The 22808-nt window shown below is 40.0% G+C and overlaps 1 protein-coding gene across 1 annotated transcript in view; it reads left to right on the top strand.

Moving 5' to 3' along the window:
* Window positions 1-22808, top strand: part of DOCK2 (dedicator of cytokinesis 2) — a 165264-nt gene that overhangs the window by 131386 nt on the left and 11070 nt on the right. Inside the window, exons 34-46 of the mRNA XM_051793680.1 lie at window positions 1329-1414; window positions 6217-6373; window positions 7936-7976; window positions 9337-9427; window positions 10486-10605; window positions 12280-12369; window positions 13594-13698; window positions 15070-15211; window positions 16876-16957; window positions 19168-19252; window positions 20778-20864; window positions 21168-21344; window positions 21854-21937. Of these exons, the coding sequence (XP_051649640.1) occupies window positions 1329-1414; window positions 6217-6373; window positions 7936-7976; window positions 9337-9427; window positions 10486-10605; window positions 12280-12369; window positions 13594-13698; window positions 15070-15211; window positions 16876-16957; window positions 19168-19252; window positions 20778-20864; window positions 21168-21344; window positions 21854-21937 (1347 nt within the window). The remainder of the gene's footprint in view (window positions 1-1328; window positions 1415-6216; window positions 6374-7935; window positions 7977-9336; window positions 9428-10485; window positions 10606-12279; window positions 12370-13593; window positions 13699-15069; window positions 15212-16875; window positions 16958-19167; window positions 19253-20777; window positions 20865-21167; window positions 21345-21853; window positions 21938-22808) is intronic.

Here is a 22808-nt window from a genome sequence, read left to right as displayed (position 1 = left end):
CTCAGCAATGACCTTTTCTATGGAGGCCTCTCACTGGGTGATAAATAGCAAAGTATTTTCTCAGTTTTTCCCTTCAGCAAAGGTTTGAACCATTCCATGTCCATCTAGAACAGCACTACTCACGTTTTCATGAGCAGTTCTTCCCTCCTCACCCACCTGAAGCTGTGCTGTCCCTGGTGCTGGGCTGGAGAAGGGGCCTGTCTGTGCCATGGTGTGGTGTGTGCACAACTGGGATCCAGGATCCCGTGTCACACTGACCCCCTGGATGTGTTTGACTCCCTCTGTTTGAAGCTCATCAGTCTGGGGCTGCCTTACGATCACAAGAACAATTTTATTTCCGTGCGTTCAGTGCCGCGGTTTTGGTTTTGTTGTTTCGACTCGGTTTGAGGAATATGAAGTGGTGGAAGTTACTCCTTCCTCCCTGCCCCTTCCAGAGAAGAGAGGGATGTGTCTGCTCTGCCAACTCCTCTGCACCCAGACTTTTGCTCTCTGTGTGTGAGGAGTGTCAAAGTCTGGCTGCTCAAGACGCTGTTTCAGAGCTCCTTGGAAGGAGCGACACCCACTTTGGTGCTCTGTAAAAGAGCAGTTTGCAGCATCAGGATGGACAGTAGGTCTGGGTTGGATGCTGGAGAACAATGGGGAATGTTTGGCCTTTGTTCTTGAAAAATGCTGAGGAATTTTTCTGGGTGGAGGGTTTTAATCATGACCTGCCTGAAGGAAGTGCACGTAGCAACACGTTTTCAGTTAGAATGTCATGTTTGCTTACAACTGAAGGAGTTGTCCCTTCCACAACACATCTGGAGACATGTGTGACCTGTTTGGTGTTCTAAGGGGAAGGACTGTTTTCATCTGTGTAGCCCTCGGCTGAACCTTTCGCTGAGGATATATTAAAGTGAGGTAAAAAATCGTGCATTGCAGTTATCTGAAAGTACCTTACATAAAATACTACAGTAATTCTTTCAACTGTGAAAGGTTCCCAGTTCTCTGACAGGATGATCTGCATCCCAGTCTGCCAAAGCTCTCAATTACACAGAAATTCTCCAGGGAGAAACAGAATTATTCATGTAGGACAACTGTGTGAAATTTTGTGTGAAAGAAGAACGTGCTGTCATTTTTACCGAGCTGTTAATAATTAGATAATTAGATGTAAAGCAAGAGAGCTCTATTTCACTGTAGGTCTCCACTAATGCTTTCTCTGTGCCTCTCAATGTGTTCATGTGTACAAATATATGACATAAATCCACAGAGGTACATTTTCCATGCCACGTTGAAATGTGTTTGACCTCTGGATAGCTGCTGAGTGGTTTGATTTTTTCTTTCTTTGTCAGTTTGAAAATGAAATCATTCTGAAGTTGGATCATGAGGTGGAAGGAGGACGAGGGGATGAACACTACATGCAGTTGTTTGAGACCATGTAAGTAGTGCATAAGAATAAATGCCTTAAGAATATGATTTTATCTTATTATTCCCAGTTACCAGGTTGATAACCTCACTTAAAGTAGAATCTCAGCAACTTTTTTTCATCAAGGGGCTGGAAACAGTGGTTTGAATTGTAGTTTTGCTCATCAAAATGATTTTTCTAGTTGCTTTTCATTATTTTGTGCTTTAGCTAATTTATGAAGAAATTATACCTGACCTGCATTTTTGTATACAGCTTTCAAGCATAGTCAAATATTCTCCCCACTATTAGTCTCTCCACACTTTTCTTTATAGCCTATTGTCCCAGTTTCAGCCAGGGTAGAACTAATTTCTTCGTTTTTATTTACACTAATAAGGCATTTTAAAATGCTTTACTTGCTTTTCTCAGTGTCTAGATTGGACTCCAAGAGATTATTGTCTGAATTTAGATAAGGTGACTACCCTAGAATGAGAATATTAAGAAGTGCTAAGGTCTAATCAAAGTATTTCTTTATTTCTGATAATCCTAAAGATTATATCACATGGCACCTCCTGCTCTTCTTGACCATCCACATTCAGCTTTAGTCCCTGACTGAATAGCCACATTTTCACTGATGGCAAGTTGAGGGTGATGTCTTGGGCAGTGCTGGAGTCCTTGTACATCCCTCTGAGAGTTTGTCCCTGGCTTTGTGTGTTCTAGTTTGTCACAGGCCTCACCAGATGAACCATGAAAGGTTGGTTACACCACAATGGAAAAAAGTCCACTTTCAGGGAAAGCTTGTTTTTTTTTAAAATACTGGATTATACAATCAAATAATATTATGTATATGTTATCTTATTTATATAATGTGTGATTATGTTCTAATTAAAAAAAGACATCATTTAAATCAACTGTAAATGTTTGCTATTTTAGTTTAATTTCTGTCCTATGAGGAGGCAGATAAAATATAGAAAGGCAGACTTAAAACCATAAAAGCACTGACACTTTCTAGGCAATGTAAACCTATTCCTTGAGAGCACTTCATGGACAAGGACAGACGAAGTTTTAAATACACCCTTTTCACTTCCTAACGTGCAATGACTGTGTTAACAGAGAGCAATAAACTGATTTTTCAGTTCTGAATGTTGGCTATTTTGGCTTCAAGCCTTGGGTGGTGAGGCAGAGGTGTCCAGAGTGGCTCTTGGTGTGACCCAAAAATGCTACTGCAGAGCCTGAGCAGAGCTGCCCAACAGGGGACTCAGCTGGCACAGGGGAAACTTATTGCAGTGTTAAACTTTCTTTGCTGCTAGTTATGTTTTTTTCCAAATATCCATACCAAATCTTCCTTGCCTCAGTTTAGGCCAATTATTTCTTGGGACGTAAAGAATCATTTATTCTGTTTCTTTTTTTCCAGCAGCTTTTAAACAAATTTTAAAGTTGCTGTCTTGTTTCCTTCTGGCTTCTCCTTTAGGGTAGACAACCCCAATATTTCAGTTTATCCTATGGAATTTTTCTGGACATTCCTACAATGTCCCCATCTGTTTTAAAAGACTACATTTCCTTAAAGCTGGAGAGAGTAATCAAACTGAGATTTTATCAATGCAAACAGCAAAGGTTCCCTCAGACCTTGTGTGTGAGACTCTTTGAAGTTCCCTCTTTCTGAGCTGTGTGACACTCTTTGCCTGCCTTGTTCTAACATTTTTCTGGAGAAGTGGCACCTCTCCAGTTAATCCCCATCTTTCAGTGGTGCAGTCAAATAATGTCATCAAACATACTCCAGAGCATTTCATCTCTGCCTTCCCAAGGCACCCTCTTTGCTTTCACAGACCTGTTTTCCCCCTCGTACTGTCCCACTTTCTACAAAGCTTCAAGTTCAATGTTTCCACATTTCTAAAGATGCCACTTCATCTTGTCTCCAGATAATATTATTTGTTCCATCCTTGAAGCTGTTGAATGACACCTATAGAGGGACTGGTGAAGCAGAGGTTGGTGACCTACCAGTGGTAGAATCTCCTCTTCCCTCTTCTCTCTCATCTTCCCTCTCCCGTCCCCTCCCTTAGTTCGGTTTCGTTTAAACCTTCCCTCCTTCACTCCTTTCAAAGCAGGGATTTCAAGCCTCTGTCCCCTGCTGGATGGGCACCCAGTTAAACTGGGCTCCACATTTATTCATTTGTTCCTATTTTCATCAGCTGATTTCCCATGACTGCATTCCTGCACAGTTCCAGTGCCCCCTGGTCACCTCTGCAACCAACACTCACCCACTCTTGTGGGTTGTTGGGAAATTGCTGATTCCCAAGAAACTAAATAGGTTCAGCAGAAGTTTAATTAAGCATTTGTCCCTGTTTCTGACTGTTAGTGTGCCCCAGGAGGGGTTCTGAGCTGTGCTGGTGAGTGCTGCCCTAGACAACACCAGGGAGGAGAATCTGGGAGAATCTGGGATAGGTGAGAGGCTGTTTGCAGTGGGCAGAGGACACAGGGCTGCCCTGTTTGGGGAAATGCAGGAGAATGTAGCTCTGTGGTGCCAGGCTACTTGTCCTCAAGCTCAGAAAATGAATCTTGGCATGTTTTAGTTACTAATACACAACAGAAAACAACATTTGGCAGCTCTCCAGTTCCCCACGTTATTGCAGTGGGGGGCCATTGCAGTGGCCCACGTTATTCAGTTGTTTTCTTGATCTTTATTTAAAATATTTTTTATTTTAAATCTTTTAATTTTTTTTTCAAGCTCTGTTCAAAAAAAATCAAAGGTTTCTTTCTCCTTCCTGGGGGGAAAAATTCTTGAAGTTTTATGGTCCTTTTTATTGAGATTACTGTACAAAGCTGAGCAATACATTTTTTAAATCTTCCCTCAAGAGACAGGTGTTCCTCTCTCCTGTTCTTTTTGTAGTTCTCCTTTATGTGCACTCCAGTTCACCTTTCCTTGGTGACTGGAGTTATGTGTTATGTCCTGGGTGAGAATCAGCAATAGCTTGTGGGTTATGTGGGTTATGTTTTTCTACTTGTACTGGAAAGAAATGTGATGTCTGGGTGACTCGTGCTCATTGTGCACTCAGGGAATGTTCAGAGGTCTGCCTTGCTTGCTGTCCCTCCAAGGGAACCTGTGGCAAAAATTCCTAACAGCCACTTGAATGGTGACTCTGCTTTCCTCTGTTAGTGTCTCACCCTCTTTCTGATCTCACATATGTAAAACACCATTTTTCCTGTATAATATTCCTACGTGGTTCTGAGGCTTTCCTACTTTCTTTCCCACAAATATAATTTAACACACTCCAACCTTTCTGTCAGTTGTCAGCTCTTCAATATTTATTATTTACCTTCAATTTGCAGTGTATTTAATGTTATAAGGCCTATTTCAGTTACTTATTTAAATATTTCTGCTGTTGTTTCAGACTAATCATACAACAATAATTAAAGTGTTTGGGTTTTATCTGTCAGCCTCTGTCCACCACATTTTGTACAACATAAATGTTCTTTCAGGCACCTGTGTGCACCCTCCCTCTGTCTCAGCAAAGTAACTCCACTGGAGTTGTACAATCCAAGGAATAAACTTTAGGGGCTGGTTTTACTCTGCTTAAGTTGGAACTTGGAGCCTGGCTCCATTCTGGGCTAGAGTTTCCAGGATTTCTTTGCAACTGAACTTCATATAAATATGTATTTTCTGAAGAAGGTTTAAAGAATTATGAGGAGTAAAAAAAAATTTCTGCAATTAATTAAAACATCACACTTTGTAATTTTCTTAATAGTGTACTTAAAGATTAGTAATAAGTTAATTTTTTGCCTGGGTGTCTTGAAAACAATGATGTTTGATATTCAGTTGATATCAGTTGAATATCATAATTGATAATTAAGCACTAAGAGGTCAGAACCTTCCCAGCTACCAATATAAAGCAGGGCTGCCTTGGGGAAAATGAACTGCATCTCTGCCAGATCCAATGCATGCATCTATAATATATACATGAAAATATATGTATATATGTGTGTATATAAATATATGTGTATAAAATGCAGTTTGTCAGAGAAAATCCCAGTGGAAAACCAGGATGTTAAGCAGAGGAAACAAGCTCTCAAGCAAAGAAAGAAAATAATCCTTAGTGAGATGCTGGTAATCACTTCATGATGTTCGAATAGTTAAACTTTTAAAACAAAGCTCTGATAATAAAGTGAAATATCTACTCCTAAATCACTTCAGCACTTTCTAGAAACAGTATATGCTAATGTCCTGTTAATGTAAATTCAATCTGATGATGCCATTCTATAAAACCCATTTTCCTCTATTTTTATCAAAAGAGATCCAGCTGCTCTTTTCAATCTGGAGAAAGATGATTGTTTGGTTTTCCTTATTTCTCAAGGGCAAATTACTCTGGTGAGGCCTTGTTAGTGAATGACTTTTTTGACCTAAAATTTTAATTTTTGTTAGTTTGAAATTTCCACTCACGTGTAACAGCACAAAAAGAAGGAAAAGGTTGCATTTTATGTTGAGGAGAGGAAGGTGCAGTGTTTAAATATTTTGCAGTATTGTTTGTTGCGATAGTGTGGCGTTCCAGAGACTGGAGTTTGTGGTAACACCGATGCAGGTTGCTCTGTCCTGAAGTTGTGGGCATACCCTTGAATTCAACATCATTTTCAGACAGGAAAAATAAATGTTTCTCTTTTTTATATTTGATTTATATGCCACTTGTCATGTGGGTATCTAAATTACCAACTCACAAAGGGAATTTCCAGTACATTCTGCAGTTGATTTAACCCCACCTCAGTCTTTGCCTTCAGGTCCAAGCAGTTTTTCAGCTGACAGGCCACTGATTTTCACAGAATTGTCCCAACATTTTTTGCGTTTGCAGCCTTAAAGACTGTGCCCAGGGGCACCCTGGCATTTCTGACTTGGTGGAAAGGTTTGTCAGCCTCGTCAAAGGCCTCCTGGAGAAGCTGCTGGACTACAGGACCGTGATGAACGACGAGAGCAAGGACAACCGCATGAGCTGCACCGTGAACTTGCTGGTACGTTCCCTCCTGGCATCCCTGTGTGAGGAGAGGGAAAACCTCACAATCCATTTACTAAAGGTGAAGGGAAAGCTTCCTGGCCACAGCAGCGGGTGACAATGCTCAGCAGTGATATAAATTCTGAAGCAAGAGGTTTTTATATCTATTTGCATGGATGCATCATCCATAAGTCTGACAGCAGCATCCCCTCACTTCTTTGGTTTTCATAGAGTCATAGAATCACAGAATCAACTGGGCTGGAAGGGACCTCTGAGATCATCAAGTCCAACCCTTGATCCACTAATGCTGCGGTTCCCAGCCCATGGCACTGATGCCACATCCAGTTTCTTCTTAAAAACCTGCAGGGACAGGGAATCCACCACTTCCCTGGGCAGCCCATTCCAATGGCTGAGCACCCTCTCTGGAAAGAATTTCTTTCTAATATCCAACCTAAACCTCCCCTGGCACAGCTTTAGACCCAGCCCTCTTGTCTTGCTGATGGTTGCCCGGGAAAAGAGACCAACCCCCCCTGGTTCCCCCCTCCTGTCAGGGAGTTGCAGAGAGTGAGGAGCTCTCCCCTGAGCCTCCTCTTCTCCAGGTTGAACAGCCCCAGCTCCCTCAGCCTCTCTTCATAGGACTTGTTCTCCAGTCCCTTCCCCAGCCTTGTTGCTCTCCTCTGGACCTGCTCCAGCACCTCAGTATCCTTCCTTCTTGCCCCTATATTCTGTGGGTGAATCAGGAATTTTACTGCTCACATGCCTGTACCTTTTGACAGGTTTAACGTGCCAGTGGGCTTTGCCAGGTTCAAGCTGGGCTTGAGGAACTAACCCACTTGCAGCTTCAGCAACTCAACAGCTACAGCTTTTAAATGTGGGGAAGAAACGTCAGGGCACTCGCAGTGAGGTGCTGAGAACATTTGAGTCTCTGATCTGGTCCTGTGGTTTTTTTACCATTCCTCTTTTGTAATGAGAATATGTCAGACAGACTCCTGCCCCAGGGAACTCCTCAAAGCTGAGGAGGGACCTCCATCACCTTTAAAGTGTTGCTCTCACATACTCTCTGTTCCTCAGTAATCGCTGCTCAATGTGGTATAAATTCCTGCAACAATTCTGGTCATACATTTTGCACAACCTTAGCAACTTGTACACCTGCAAACACGTTATGGTGACAAAATAATGGGCTTTATTCCTGGAATTGGCCCCTTTTAGAGGTATTGTACAACCATGTTGTGTATTTACAGTGCTGCATGTCTGCTTCAATACATAGCAGCTTTTCTGGCCATCAGGTTCTGCACAGAGCATGTGGTTTGTTATTTTAATGCATACTTCTTCTCCTACAGCAAAACTTTCACTATTGATTTTGTTAAAGAACTAGAAATATACTTATGTATGTATAATAACACATGCATATAACTAATTAAAATATTAATTGATGTAGTAGTTCCAGTCTGTAAATAATCTATTTCTTAGGCTCTGCAATGAGAAAGAAAAGCAAACCCTCAGCATATACATCTATATCTATATTTTTCTTTTGTTTTATTAAAATATATTAGGAGATAACTTAAATTTTTGTGTCCCTAGAATTTCTACAAGGACATCAACCGTGAGGAGATGTACATCAGGTATGACAGCTGTTCTGTTAGATCTCTTTTGGAGAGGGCAACAATATTTTCCCGTGAATTCTGATTTTATTGCTGTGCTTGAATTTCTGTGCTTAATATTAGTTTACCATCCACAGTGACTCTGTGGTAGCCCTGGCTTCATTTGTATTCTCACTGCACTGTTTGTTTAGCCTCCAGCAATCTGGAATCTATGATGTGTATTCAGCAGCAGCGTTTTTTTCTAACTTCTAGTTGATCAAATCACTCAACATTCGTTGTTTATTGTTTGAAATTAAAGAAATGCAGCTAGATTTGAGGTTTGAGGGAGGGTGTATCTTACATTTAGAATGGCAGAGGAGGCACTCAAGTTTCATAGAATAACTCAGTCTCTTCCAATATGCAACACTCCACCCAGCAGGGTTACTGGGGAGGCATTTTCTGGGAGAGCTAAAACTACACTGGCAATTCTTTCAGATGTGATATGGCCTCTTACTATCTCCAAGAGTTTTGAATATGAGCTACAGCAGTTCTTGTTGTTTCAAAGCTCCTTATTTCCTGCCTCTCCTCCCCTTCTGCAAAATGTGCAGAACAAAGCCCAGCCTCCCAAAAATGAGGTGATTCAGAGCTAACCCCGGAGCTGTGAGCCGGAGTGGCTGGGGGGAACAGCTCTCCCTCTGTGGGTGCTGCTGAGGGGGAAACATGTTCTGCTGGGATGACAACTGGGAATAGGAATGCCTTGAACTGCTACAACAAGGTGTTGGAGCTCCTGTGTCCCAAAACACAGAGGATGGGATGCACTTTTCCATTCTGGCTGCTGGAGATGTGCAGCCTGAGTCCCATGATGGGCAGTGGTTGTGCAGGCAATGCCACCCTAGGGATCAAGGAGAACATTAATAATGTTTAGCTTAGAACAACTCTCCTCCCTCTACCACTTTCCAAGCTGTACAGGGACTGGTTCTGCCTTTCTGGGCTGGTATTTTCCATTTTCTCCTTTACCCTGTGTTATCTGTTGTGGTTTCAGCTATATATGTGGGAAGTGCTACAGAGAAAGGCAACTGTCTCAACAGTCCAGGAATAGTGGACTCAGAGCTGCCTTAGACCTCGAGTCTGACAGTTCTTCCTCTTCAAGGTGGAGCTGACAGCAGTTCACAGGAGGGTGGCTCTTTCTCTTCCCTTTGTGCCCAAAGTTTGTGTACAGAAGAACACAGAAAAGTCTGAACAAATGCACAGAGCTTTAAGCAGCCCCCCAAAGTGTCCTTGAAGTCTCTTTGGGGAGTGACTGTGGGACATCTGTGGAGTTTCCTCTTATCTAGAACATTTTGGCACTCAGTATTCCAGTCATGCCAATACCCAGCCTAATTCTTGCTCTCTCCTCCCTCAGGTATTTGTATAAATTGCGAGATCTTCATTTAGATTGTGAGAATTACACAGAAGCAGCATATACCCTTCTGCTCCACACGTGGCTCTTGAAGGTTAGATCTTCTAAACTCAATATATAATTAAGCTTTCACAGTTTTCAAATTTATATATTAAAGTGACTGCCTTAATCTCAGACTTACTGCATGTTAGTTATTTTCTATAGGGTTATTCAAGTTTCTACTTAAAAACACTGCAGTAGGTCATACAAAATTAATATTAATTACTGAAATATTTTCAATAGGTTGTTAAGAAGCATATGTTTCTAGAGCTAAATATTGTAGCAAGATTAGTTTATAGTGAGAACATTTTGTGGTGTTCATTTTGCTCATTTCTTACTAACCTAAACATAACAGTTATGACAATTAAAAACAGTTTGTTCCAGCTGTCACAGGGAGCATCTAACTTTTAATTTTAAAGAATATGGGTCAGACTATCAAGTCATGTTGGCTTTCTTTTGTAGCTGGTAATTGCCTTTCACTACAACTAATGTTTGTTCTCATTGTAGCTGACATTATGAATAGAAATGGTCAGTAAGATGCATTTCCATTACAAATGGAATTTCCATTTGGAATTTCTATTCCAAATTTAAATGTTCTTCAGCAAAAATCCGAGATTTCTTAGTGAAATTTTTTTTTAGTGCAGAACCACATAAACTTGCCTTTCCACAGTGCTATTTTGCTTTAACTTCATTTTAATTTTTTCTGGTCATAGAAATACATGAGGTATATTGCATGTATTGTTGTAAACAGAGATATTAGTATGAGAAATATTTTAATGCAAAAAAATCAAAACCAAGTCAGTGAAGATGACACCACTGAAAGAGAATTAATTAATCTTCTCACACAGATTTTTATCTTAAGTATTTTTTTGGGGGGAGGTGGTGGTGGTGAAGGAGCACAGGTTTTAAAATGTTCTGTTTAGGGACATGAAATACAGCACTTGACTGAAGAGGTAGTGAATATATTATGAGTGTCTTTCCCAGTTTCTCTGTGGATGGATAAAAAAGGCTTGGGAAGAAAACACTTGGAAGAGCCCAGGGAACCAGACCTGGTGGGAGGCTGAAAGGCTGAGCTCCAAAATCATGGGGTTTTTGCTGTGTTCTTGTTCCCAGTGGTCAGATGAACAGTGTGCACCCCAAGTCATGTCAACAGAGTTCCAGTGCTCGCAGACCTATCGGCACTTGAAAGAGAATTTGTATGAAAAGATCATAGAGTACTTTGACAAAGGAAAGGTAGGTCTGCAGAGTTCCTCCCCTGCCAAATCTCTCTTTGCTGTGCTGCTCTGGGTAGTACTGTTGGATGATTGTGCCCTGTGTGAAGTGTTTGTGTAGAAAAGCTTCTTTGAAATGTGGGTCAAGCAAAAACTGTGTCCTGAAGGCTTATTCCCAGAGAATATCTGCTCCCATAGGAACATGTTCTTTCAATAACCACATTCACAAAGGAAGAGGGTTAATGTTTCAACACATTGTCACAAGTATTTTTGCCAGGCACTAAATAAAATGCAATAAAAATGTTGAATGTACTTGCCTTTAACAGGAAAAGAATATGGACTACCCAGATTCCATTTCTAGACCATTCAGTCCTTATCTCCTCCAAGAAAGCCAGACAGTTTAAAATGGACATATTTGTTTCAGAGAAAACTAAGGGTTGTATTCCAAACCTAAAATGTAGTAGTTTGATATTCAGTACCTTGGTTTAGTTCAACTTTAAAAAAAACCCAACTGTTAATAAAATTACCTGTCAGTACAAGTACAGTAGAGCTGAGATTTTTGGAAATAAAACAAAGAGAGAAAGCAGGGAAAAATTCTGCAGTGCTGGATAATTAATCTCATGATCCAATAAGACCTTTAAGTCATTATGTCTTGTTCAGCTGTAGCCAAAGGTACGAAGAGAAGAGGGAAGGCAATTCATTAGTGCTTCTTGAGAAGAAGCCCTTCCTATAATTCAGAAGGTAGAAATTTTTGGTGCTTCAGGGTTTTGTGTTGGTATCTAAAGAAACTGAAGTGTAGCAGTGCCCACCCACCGTGCCAGGAAAACCAAATCCTCATGATTTCTGGTCTAGAGCACCCAGTGTTCAGGCTCTCCTCAGGTGCACCAGGGGAGGTTTGCAGCAGCTGGACCCACGGGCCAGGTTCAGAAATACCTGACCTGGGAGCACGTGGCACCATCAGACAGGCCTGATGTGTGTGACCCCCAATGGCCTCAAACCCCCAGAGAGTCGTGCTCACAAACCCCTTTGTCTCCTTTATTATGGGTAGGTGAGAAGCCTGATAGAACTTGAGAAATATCCTCGAGAGAGGGAGTTTGTAGCTGCTTCAAGATCATTTTTGTGCTGCTTGTATGAAGTGCCCACATCAGATGAGAAAAGCTGTCCTGGTCTTTCCAGTGCAGCTCCTCACGGTCCTTGTCAGAGGCAGCCCTTAAATTGTGTGGAAAGAAAGAAGCTGCTGCTCTGGGCAAGTGGCAATTCAAGACTTAGTTTTTAGCTGACTGGGAGAGCTATCATATGCAAGGTACATACAGCTGTGGATGCTGCAGGATGTTTTATAAAATGGTGATTTAAGGAGTGGCAGGTGTCAGTCCCCTCAGCTCCGTGCTTGGGGTGTGTTCTGGGTGTTATCACCCCAGTGATTTACTCTTCTTAATGTATCTGATTCTTGTTCCAAGAATAAAGTAGGTTTACTTATGCCTTCCTGTAATGAATCATAAAACACTTTTATTTTTTCACATTAATCTGCTTTCCTGAAGTTTATGATTGCCTCGAGTCCTCCAGTCTAAATGTGCAGTTAATAAATGACTGCACTTTAAAGAGAGTGTAATCAATAAAAGTGTAGTTAAAATGTGATGCATTAAAAACTTGTTTGTTGGGGCTGGATTTACATTTTGAATGTGTGGTTGCATTGCAGATGTGGGAAGAAGCCATATCTTTATGCAAGGAGCTTGCAGAGCAATATGAAAAGGAAGTTTTTGACTATGAACTTCTAAGCCAAAACCTGGTAAGATTGCATACAGGTCTTCAAATTAATTCAGTCACAGAAATTAATACTTTTGAGCTATCAAATGACAGAGCTGCCTATGAGCTTGTTGCCTACAACAGATTTTTAATCCATTTGTTGAAAAGTTGCTGTTTCACTGTAACAGCCCAGTGGTAAAAGAGAGAACAACAAAGACCTGTTAATTAAAGTTTGCATGGAAATGTGTTTATTGAGGCATTTTGAAATTTCTGTAGATTAAATAAACACTTAGGGCAGTTTAAAGGCCACGTTTAAAAGAAATATAACAAGGTTTGGAGGCCTCTGTACTGCTTTAAGATAGAAAAAGCATCTAGATGAAATTTTTCCCCTAAATTTACCTTTAAATTTTAGCAACTTGAATCTTGACAAGCCTGAAGAATTCTATCCTAATCAGGAGTGGGGAAGTATCACAGCACAAGGAATTAGAACTAGGTCCAAAGGCTAGGAGTAAGATTTTGAAGGAAGAGAAAATGTTCAGTTATTTGTTTTCACTAAAATTGAATTAATCTAAGAAGAATCCTGTCCCCCACATACCTTCTTTTTCCTACTCCCCATATTCCATGCTTGCATGATTTTTAACAAATGTTTAGGGCTCATACAATAAATATCCCTGAATCTTCCACAAAGAAACTGTGGGAATCAAACCACAGTGTTCCTGAGCAGGACTGTTTAAAAACAAATCTTCCATTGCTCCCAACAAATTCTGCTTTTGTCGTAAAATAAAAGGCATTGGTTTTGCCAGTTCCATTGAAGTTGCAGTGCTGCATTCTCATAAACACAACACCTAAATGGTATTTTATGGCAGAAATTGTTCTAAGCCCTTTCCATGGTGTGTGCCCTTCATGTGAGGCTTGGACAAGAATTTGAGTTGAGCCAAACCTCGGGAAATATTTGGGGTCAGGGCTTTTTCCAAAGGTATTGTTTCAGTAGTGTTACCAGTGGCCAAGTATGACTTTGGTGTTTGCTTTTCTCTTCTCACACTACTAAATTAAGGATAAGACTGAGATCAAATATTAAAGTTGAAGCCATACACATTTATCTACCTGTTATATTTGCATTTAAATGTAAACAATATTTAATGTCCCTCAGCAGTGTCCTGTGTGTGCTGATTATGGCTGTAGCTTTTCAACTCATATTGCTGTAGAGGTTAAAAATGAATAGATAAAGCCCCCCAAAACAAGTAATTACAGTTGGTTTTGCTTTCAGATCCAGCAAGCAAAGTTCTATGAAAACATCATGAAAATTCTGAGACCCAAGCCAGACTATTTTGCTGTTGGGTATTATGGCCAAGGATTCCCCACATTCCTACGGGTAAAATTGTTTAAATTCCTACTTTTTTCCCCCCATTTTCATATGCTTCTAAACATACAAGTGCACTCTACTAATGCAAGTGAGTCTCTGGAGATATTTTCCCTGGATTTCCTGTTGCTTGGATGCAGGACTGCAGATAAAATCTGAATTGCTACTTGTAAGAATATGCATGAAATGTTTTGAGATGCTTTTATGTTGCTTCTTTCTTAGTTTGATAGTGGAAACTAAAGATATATAATGTGGTGAAGGGGGTAGAGGAGAGCTAAATGCAGCAATATGATGTAATTTCTCATGGGCACATATTTTTCAGATGAGTCTCCACACAGGGTGTTGATAAGTAGTAGAATGTCATTAACTTGTGTTCAAATTAAATCCAAAATTCTGTTTCACTCATGGCTGGTATTTTTAGAGCTCCTCACCATGAACTGGCAGGAGTTTCAGCTTTATGTTGCCTCTCAGCTGCAATGGAAATACCTGTGGCATTCTGACTCCCTCACTATCCAATTCTGGTTCATGAACTGGCAGGACAAGAAGTGTGTGTAGGATTTGAAATGTGAATACACCATGAATTTGTTCAGTGTGATATTCATGTTTCTTCTTTTGTTTTCCTGTTTTCCTCATGATAACTAGTGCTAACACTGCTTTTATGACCTCTAACATGCACTGAGCTGACATGTTCATACCAACTGTCTTGTATTGCTCTAAGGTTTTTCCTGAATGGCAACAGCTTATTTCTATCCTAGGACAATTATGGTCAGTTTGAACTGGCTTTATTCAACATATAATGAATCTACTGTGTTTTCCTTACTTTTCTCTATTTTTGACTACCATGAGAGAAATCAGGGCTCCAAAAGGTCTGTTTTTTCAAGAAACCTGTCATGTAAACTGGAATTTATTTAGTTTTTTAAAAGGTCGTAGCTTTGTTTAAATCACAGTAGTGCATGAGCTCAGAGCATAAAACTAACCTGAATATTTGATGTTTTCTTGTTAAAAAAGTGATTCTTACATAGAACAATGAATAGGGTAGCTGTCTTCACACTTGAAAAGCAACAAGAGATCCTGATTTCCCACGTTTAAAAGCCAAAGCTGCCTTGGAAACATTGGAAAAAATAGTGAAATATATTAGTATTACACCAGTGTTACTGTTTTCTGAATGATGAAACTTTGAGACCAGGATCTCTGGAGAGTCAGTGCTGCATTCCAGCACCTGGTCAAAGTGGTGTTTGGCTTTCTGGTTGATTCATATTCAGAAAACAGCAACTCTCATTCCAAAATCTGGAGAGCATTGTGTGTTTGTGCTGATAGCCACGAATCTCTAACTTCTGCCTCAGCATCCCAGAGCCCGAGAAATGAGCTCTTTCTGCCTTGCAGAACAAAGTGTTCATCTATCGTGGGAAGGAGTACGAGAGGAGGGAGGATTTCCAGGCGCAGCTGATGAGCCAGTTCCCCAGTGCAGAGGAGATGAACACCACGGCAGCTCCCGGGGAGGAGGTGAAAAACTCTCCTGGGCAATGTATCCTTGAAAACAGGAGGGAGGGGGGCTGGAGAAACCTTGGTTTTAGCAGAAATTTGCCTGTGTGAAACAACAATTTCCTAAAAAGAGTGGGAGTTTATTAATGTTGCAGCTCTGTTTGCAGTTTTACTTGTATGTCCTTCATGTCTTTTGTGGCTTGTTCCTGAGATGTCAGCCCTTGTTTTCCTCACAGTCCTAAGGAGTCTGTCTCTTTCATCCATCAGAAAAGCATTTAGGTTGGAAAAAACCCTAAAGATTGACTCCAGCCATAAACCTTGTTCACCACTGAACCATGTCCCCAAGTGCCACGTCTACAAGTCTTTTAAATCCCTCCAGGGGTGGTGACTCAACCACTGCCCTGGGCGGCTGTGCCAGGACTTGACAACCCTTTCAGGGAAGAAAATTCATTGAAGTTCATGTATGGTTTACCTTTCATTTTCTTCAAATGGCAAAACCAGTGACACACACTTGAACTGGCCAGGTTTAAAAACAGCAACTTCTCTCTCACCTCACATTCTTAGCTGTTGTCCCTTGGTATGAAATTCATGTCTTCCTTGAACATTGCCCTGACTGGAGCCACACCTGGGGACCACCTGTGCTTCTTGGCAGCATAAATATGCCTTAAGTCACTCTTGGAAATCTTCCTGGCAAAATTAACTCCTAAACATTGTTAACCAACTTTTAGGATGCCCTAAATTATTCTTGTTTACAAGAACTCTGATCATGCTTGGTTTTTTTCCTAATTTAAATCATTACTGACTGAGCAGATATGAGATCACCTCATTGTCTCAGACATTTGTTTTCACATGTTGATTTTCCTTTATTAATTTCCAAGGTAATGTTGTAACACTTCACATGTTCTTTTGAATCTATTTTGGTGGAACCTTCTGGAACAGAGAGGGAATATTGATTTCTTTCAACACTGTTGGGGCTGAAGTGGGAGTATTACAGGTTTATCTAAACCAGTACATTAAGCTTGAAAGCCAAGCTCTCCTAAGACTGTCTTGTGTCTTAACTAACTGGTTGTTTTTGGGATCACATGTTTCAGTCTTTAAGGTAGAATTTTCTCCTCTAATTGCAACTAACAGCAGATACACACTGGTTCTGCACTTAAGAAAAAGCTACAGAATCTACCCAGAGGGCATGAGTCAAATATACTGAAAATATGTAAGAATGAGATGTATTTACTTACAAACACAGCAGTCAGATTTAAAAAATAGCACTTCCATAGGAAAAGGAAATCTCAAGTAAAAGGGCTGTTCATTGCAGATTTCAAAGATGAGATGTTAACCATCCTGACTTTATGCAAGCCTAGAGCTAAACAGTGAAACTGTTAACATCACATGTCGTTGATGTTATTTTTGTAAGTTGACTGAGCTTTAAAATTTAATGAATGAGTCAGTGTGAAAAATTCTGCTGCAGATATTCAAGTTCAGTAAATAATAAAAATATGCAGTTCAAAGTTAATATTAATGTATATTCACTGGTTCCTACTGACAGGTTTTTCCTTTTTTGGCCGAGGAAACTCCACAAATGAAACCCTGAACACTGCAGATTTTTCATCAGGAAATGTTTTTTTTTTATGATTATTATTATTTTTATTTCCCCTGCAGCCTGCAGTGTTTCAACTGTTAATAGCATGCCCTTAACTTCCACAATTTCAGATATCCAGTGTTTTACAGTGCAGCCAGTCCTGGAGGAGCAGCCCAGATTCAAAAATAAGGCAGTACCTGATCAAATTATAAAGTAAGTGGATTTCTGTAATAGATGTATAATGAGAGTTAGACCATATTCCTAAACTGGCAACCATTATTTTGCCAATGAATCTTAGAGTTTTTATTACCTTAATTCGCTGAGTTATGTATTCATAGAATCATTTATGTGGGAAAGGACTTTTAGAGGCCATTTAGTCCAACTCCCCTGCAACAAACAGGGACATCTTCAGCTAGACCAGGTTGCTCAGGGCTCTGTCCAGCCTGTCCTAGGTATATTCCCAAGGAATTCCATGAAAGAACATCTACCCACCTACCACTGAAGAAATAACTTCTGGTTCCAGGGCAGGGAGGTGGAATCTGTGCTTTGGGTGGAATTTATTGAGTTTTCAACACATCTTCTTAGACAAGTGATGGAGAGAGGGGTCTTAGAGGTCCCTGGCAATGAGAGTGGTTGAGTTGAAGGCTCTTGGACAACAGAATCTTGTTATGGCTTGTCTTGCCAAGTGCAAAATACACAGTGGCAAAATTCTTTCCACTGGCACTGTGGTCAAGCTTTTGTAAAGGAATAAAGGGAATGAATTGTCCAAAGTATTCTGAGAACAGAGTGGCTAACAACTGGATCCAAAGCAGTTGTCACCTTTGCCTGCAGCCTTCTCTGGAGAATCTTTGCTGAAGTTGCAGCTGACTCAGAGTGGAAAAATAAGAATCCCCTCCTCACGTGCACCTCAGTAAAGCAGATAGAAGCACAGGTCTTGTGCTACAGGATTTAAAAACAAACAAACAAACAAACATCCCCCTCCCTCCAAAAAAAAAATAAACAACCCAAAACCCCCCACAACAAACTGTGGTCCCAATTTCAACTTGATGCATTTTAAAATCAGCAACTGAAAGGCAGATTCCAAATGTGGTCCTGTTTGACTGGATTTCAGAGTAGTGGCAGCCCCACTTTGATTTGGTGACAGTTTTATGTGGTGAAATGCTCCACATGAAGTAGAATCTCTGCTCAGATGGGAGATTTCATAATGGTTTGTCTCAGCTGCAGAATTCAACCAAACTGCTGATCCCATCTGCTCTTGGGGATTTACTTTTACGAGTGTACTTTATTGGCCATTTCATTGTTAGTTACATTAGTTGATGGCAGTGCATTTATTCTATCAAAGAGCTTCAAAATATCTGTATGAAGTGACCTGACTCAGTGTGGCAGCATTTTCCAGTTTCTTTCTTTACTGATGAAGATAATCTGAGCTCTTTGGATCACAAATCATGGGTTCCTCTGAACTAACACACCATGGTTTGCTTAGCTCAGCTGTTTGGGGCTTCTCTATTTGTTTGCTTCTCTGGGCCTCCAAAACATGGCTCATTTTTATTACAAGAGATTACTAAGATTTATTTTTTTTTCTCTGCAAAATTAGCTTTTACTTAAAATGGCTTTAAACTTAATTCATCTTTAAAAAAATAAAAACAAAGCCCAAAGGGAGAGATTTTTCTGTGGACAGCAAAATACTCAGTTAAAACTCTGCAGTCCCTGTTCTTTCAAATTAGCCAGTGTTAAAAACCAAGTGGTTACAAGTTTAGTGAAAATATGTGCTCACAATGATGGAGAAAAATCATTAGCTGAATAGAATAGATTATAACAGGACTTTGCAAGACATTCTTTATGTTGGTGTCCCCCTCTACAATATACATTTTCTTATCTATCACAAAAGAAATTGTCATTAATGGCTTCATTTGTTTATTTTATTGAATAAATATTGTTCTGCATTGTGAGCAGGGACATGATTAAACTGATTTGTTCTGTTGTGGATGAAAAAACACTTGTGCTCCAGTCCAGGTGAAAATATCTGCACTGTTCAGTCAGTTATCTCGAACAAAATTATGCTCCCTGATAAACCAGCAAACAGAGCCTGTGTCACAGCAAGAGTTCAGGAGAGGAAAAAATCACTTCTAGTCCTTCTTCTGTAGGTTTGAACATTAATCTGGAAGTTCTGGAGGTTTTTTTACCCAGAAAATACACCCAATCACAAGCTGAAGCTTAATAATTGTAAAATACTGTGTGTTGACCGTGATTTATAGATAAAGTAGTTTCCTCCTGAGTTTTCAGTGAAGTACTTTTTTTTGGAGCAGTAAATTTGCTTTTAATTAAAAATTAAACTGACTCAAAATGAGATATTTCACTGCAATAACAAAACCCATTAATTTCCAGGTTCTGTATTTTACAAAAGTGTTCTTTAAACCTTCCAGTTTTTACAAGTCCAACAACGTGCAGCGGTTCCACTATTCAAGGCCAGTCAGAAAAGGATCTGTTGACCCTGAAAATGAATTTGCTGTGAGTAAATTAATGACAAGGTGATGGATGTAGTTCTGGTAACTGTGAATTTTGATCCTAGATCCTTCTTTAGGCCCAGATTACTCATCATAGACACCCTGAATTTGGGATTCTGGTTCATAAAAACAAATGCAAGGCTTTTTATTTCAGCGTAGCTCCTGTGTACTTAACGATACACCACTTTTTCAGTTGCAGGTAAACGTTATGCACTTGAGCACATTCAACACGTTTGTGTTAAGCAGGAACATTTTCTGGTACAGATTTTCATTATGACACGAGGTGACATGTAAATAAACATCAAATGCTTTGCTGCTTTTAGTTTACAACACTTTTATCAGCTGCCAGCTCGGCGACAAGGTGCCTGTTGTCTGCTTTCATCAGTCCTGGGAGATCCTGACAGACCAGAGAACTGCCTCTGTCATTTTTCCTGCCCTGACTAATGGTGCAGTGCTGAGGAATAGTCTTCCTTGTTCAAACATTCTGAGGAATCTACACCACCATAAATTACTTTTCAGTGTTGTGCATAAATACAGGAAGTGTCTATATTTTCATTTTACAGGTGTCTGATATTTTACAGTTTGTTCTCAAAAGCCATCCAACCTTTATGGCTAAAGCTGTGCTCGTGTCATCTAATGGGAAAAGCCATTTCTTTCCAAAATGTACAATATCAGTTCTGTGTGTGCTGATTAGCAGTGTCAAAATTTCCATATAAAGGAGCTTCTTACCTGCTGTTAAATTAGGGTTTCAGATGCAAATACTACCCTGGCACTCCAGAATTGCTCTGTGTTATCAAGACTCCTGATGCACCTTGGCTTCCTTTGCAAACTAGAGAGTTTTGAACCTATTTATGAATATACCTTGAAATGGTTTCACAAAAATTACATCACTGATGTTTTCATTGCTGATGACAACAGACCACATGCAGGTGGAAATTGGGATATTTGGAGGATGACTTTATTGCATTTGTTGTGTTTCTCAGTCTTGGCAGCTTAGCTGAGCTGATACTGCAAAATAATGAGCAGTAAATGAACTAAACTATTTTAAAATATCAACAACCTGTCTTGTTCAAAAAAGGAAAGTGAAAGGAACTAAAATAGTCAGAATGCTGGCAAGTTGTTGTTGGGCTATTACTGCTTTTACTTGTAGAAATAATTGGGCTATTACTGCTTTTAATTGCAGAAATACCTTTTGAACGTGGAGGGAGGAAGTATAATCTGGGCAGAGGCAGGAGCAGGTCATTTAGTCCCAGTCATTCCATCTGTAATGGCAAAAATAGCAATAGACACTAAAATATTCAAGGGTAATTTCCTTTTTTCCTCTGCTTTGTGGAGGCTTTGTGCCTGAAGATGACCTAATCTGAAACCAGAACAATTATCCATGCAAGTTGTCGTGCTAGATTAATGTGGCAGTGTCTCTTTATGCAAAAATATGCATGTGTTTTCCATCCACATTCATTTCGCTCTGGCGTCTCAGAAGGCAGGAAAGATTAAAGTGTGATTTTTGTCCTGCTCTGTTTTCCTCACAGTCCATGTGGATCGAGAGAACTTCCTTTGTCACGGCTTACAAACTTCCTGGGATTCTGAGGTGGTTCGAAGTCGTCTCCACGACACTGGTGTGTACTAACACGTATTAATTAACATGCTAAGAGCCCATAAAACATCTGTTGAATCCATGTATGAAGTTCCTAGCAAAATTATCACATGAGGCTATTTTTTACTTATTTTTATCCAAACAAACCCGTTATTACTTAGGTTTTATCATTCTGCTGACAGGATCAATATATCCTGTGTCCTAAGAGAACTGAGCAAGTCTGTGTTGGTTTGCTGAATTGTTGTTCAAATACCTGGAGTTTTATAAAACCAAAAAGCCCTTTTTATCTCTGTATGAACCTTAGAAGCCTTTTGTTTCTTTCCAGGCTGTGATTAGTCCTTTAGAGAATGCTATTGAGACTATGTCCACGACAAATGAAAAAATTCTGATGATGATTAACCAGTACCAGAGCGATGAGAACCTTCCCATCAATCCACTTTCCATGCTGCTGAATGGAATTGTTGATCCAGCTGTTATGGGTGGCTTTGCTAAATATGAGAAGGTAAGAGCTTCTAAGTCCATGCAAAGAACATATTCAGATACATCATTTCATAATTCTCCTGTGTTTATAGTGGCAGTGCAATATGGGTGGGGAATATGAAAGCCATAATTAATCAATCAATCCATCAGTCAAGAGATCCTCTTATCCTCATTTCCTGGTCACCTCTGTCTTTGAGTGCAAACCAGAGTAACTGAAGCCCAGTATTAGCTGATGTAAATCATGATACTCCAAACCTGTGCCTTTTTAGTTTCACTGCAAGCCTGATAAAAGAAGCAGTAATTGGGTTTCATAATAAGAGTCTCAAACTCAGAAATGTTGGATAAAGACTGAAAACACTTTAACAGAAGAGCACCTCAGTTCCCAGCTGACAGAGTGAGGAATTATCAGCAGCAGCATCTGGCTGAAGAGCATGGCTCTGTCTCTCTTACTTGATGGCCAATACTGTGATCATTTCTTTACCTGTCAAAATGATGGACTGAATTAATTTTTTTTGTTTTGTTTTGTCTAAGGCTTTCTTTACAGAAGAATATGCCAGAGATCATCCAGAGGATCAAGAAAAGCTGAATAGACTCAAAGATCTGATTGCTTGGCAGGTAACTTCTCACTGACAACAGCCACTGAGGCTTCATCAGCTAGTCCTTTGTTCCCCACCTTTCTAGCAGGAGAACATAGCATTTATATCCATTTTCACTTTTATTTTTTCCCTGTTTCCCAAAGCAGGGAGGGGCAGAAGAAAGAGAAAATTCTTGTTACAAACTTCCTGCCTGGTTCTGGGTGAACATTAGGCCAGAAAGGTACTTTGCAGAACACATCATTTGGAATGGTTTATCAAAAGCCACACATAGAGAGGGCTACATTTATGGCTGAAAGGGCCAGGATTTCAAACTCAGGTTGTATTCCTGGAGACAAAATGGAGAGCATGACAAAAGTCACAACAATGTCATGAATTGCTGGGAAAACAAGCATTGGCAAATGTCAGAACCTCTCCTGGGAAACAACTCTTTTTTTTTTTTTTTTTTTTTTTCTAGGATTGAGTATCTCTTGTTGTTTGTGGCAGAGTTTTTTTGCATTAGAAACCTTAATGGAGTGTTAGCTGTTCTCAGGAATTACTTTCATGCTCAGTGAGTCTCCAGGATTGTTGCTACGTGTCTTTTGTGTGACAAATAGCAAGGAAGACCATTAGTAAATATTTTTAAGCTGCATCTCCAGAGCAGAGCTGGATATTCTGCCCATGTGGCAGCACTGAGGTTATTTGGGTTTACTGTTTATTATTTTATAGGTAGTGTAGACGTGGTAAGACAAACCAGCCCTTTTGTCCTCAATGCACCCATGGGACGTGGTAGCAGAAAAAGCTCTATTTTTGCAGAGATTCAAGGGAAAAGGGCTCTTTTCACTGATCTACATCATCTTTGTTATGAAAATGCAGCAGAGCAATACATGACCTCAGAAATTATCAATTCTATT

This window comes from Manacus candei, unplaced genomic scaffold (assembly GCF_025592945.1).
Source record: "Manacus candei isolate 608988 ecotype Guabito, Panama unplaced genomic scaffold, ASM2559294v1 h1tg000037l, whole genome shotgun sequence".
In the NCBI taxonomy this organism is placed as follows: domain Eukaryota; kingdom Metazoa; phylum Chordata; class Aves; order Passeriformes; family Pipridae; genus Manacus; species Manacus candei.
Note: the sequence above shows the minus strand (reverse complement) of the source record. Positions and strands in the feature narration are given on the sequence as shown.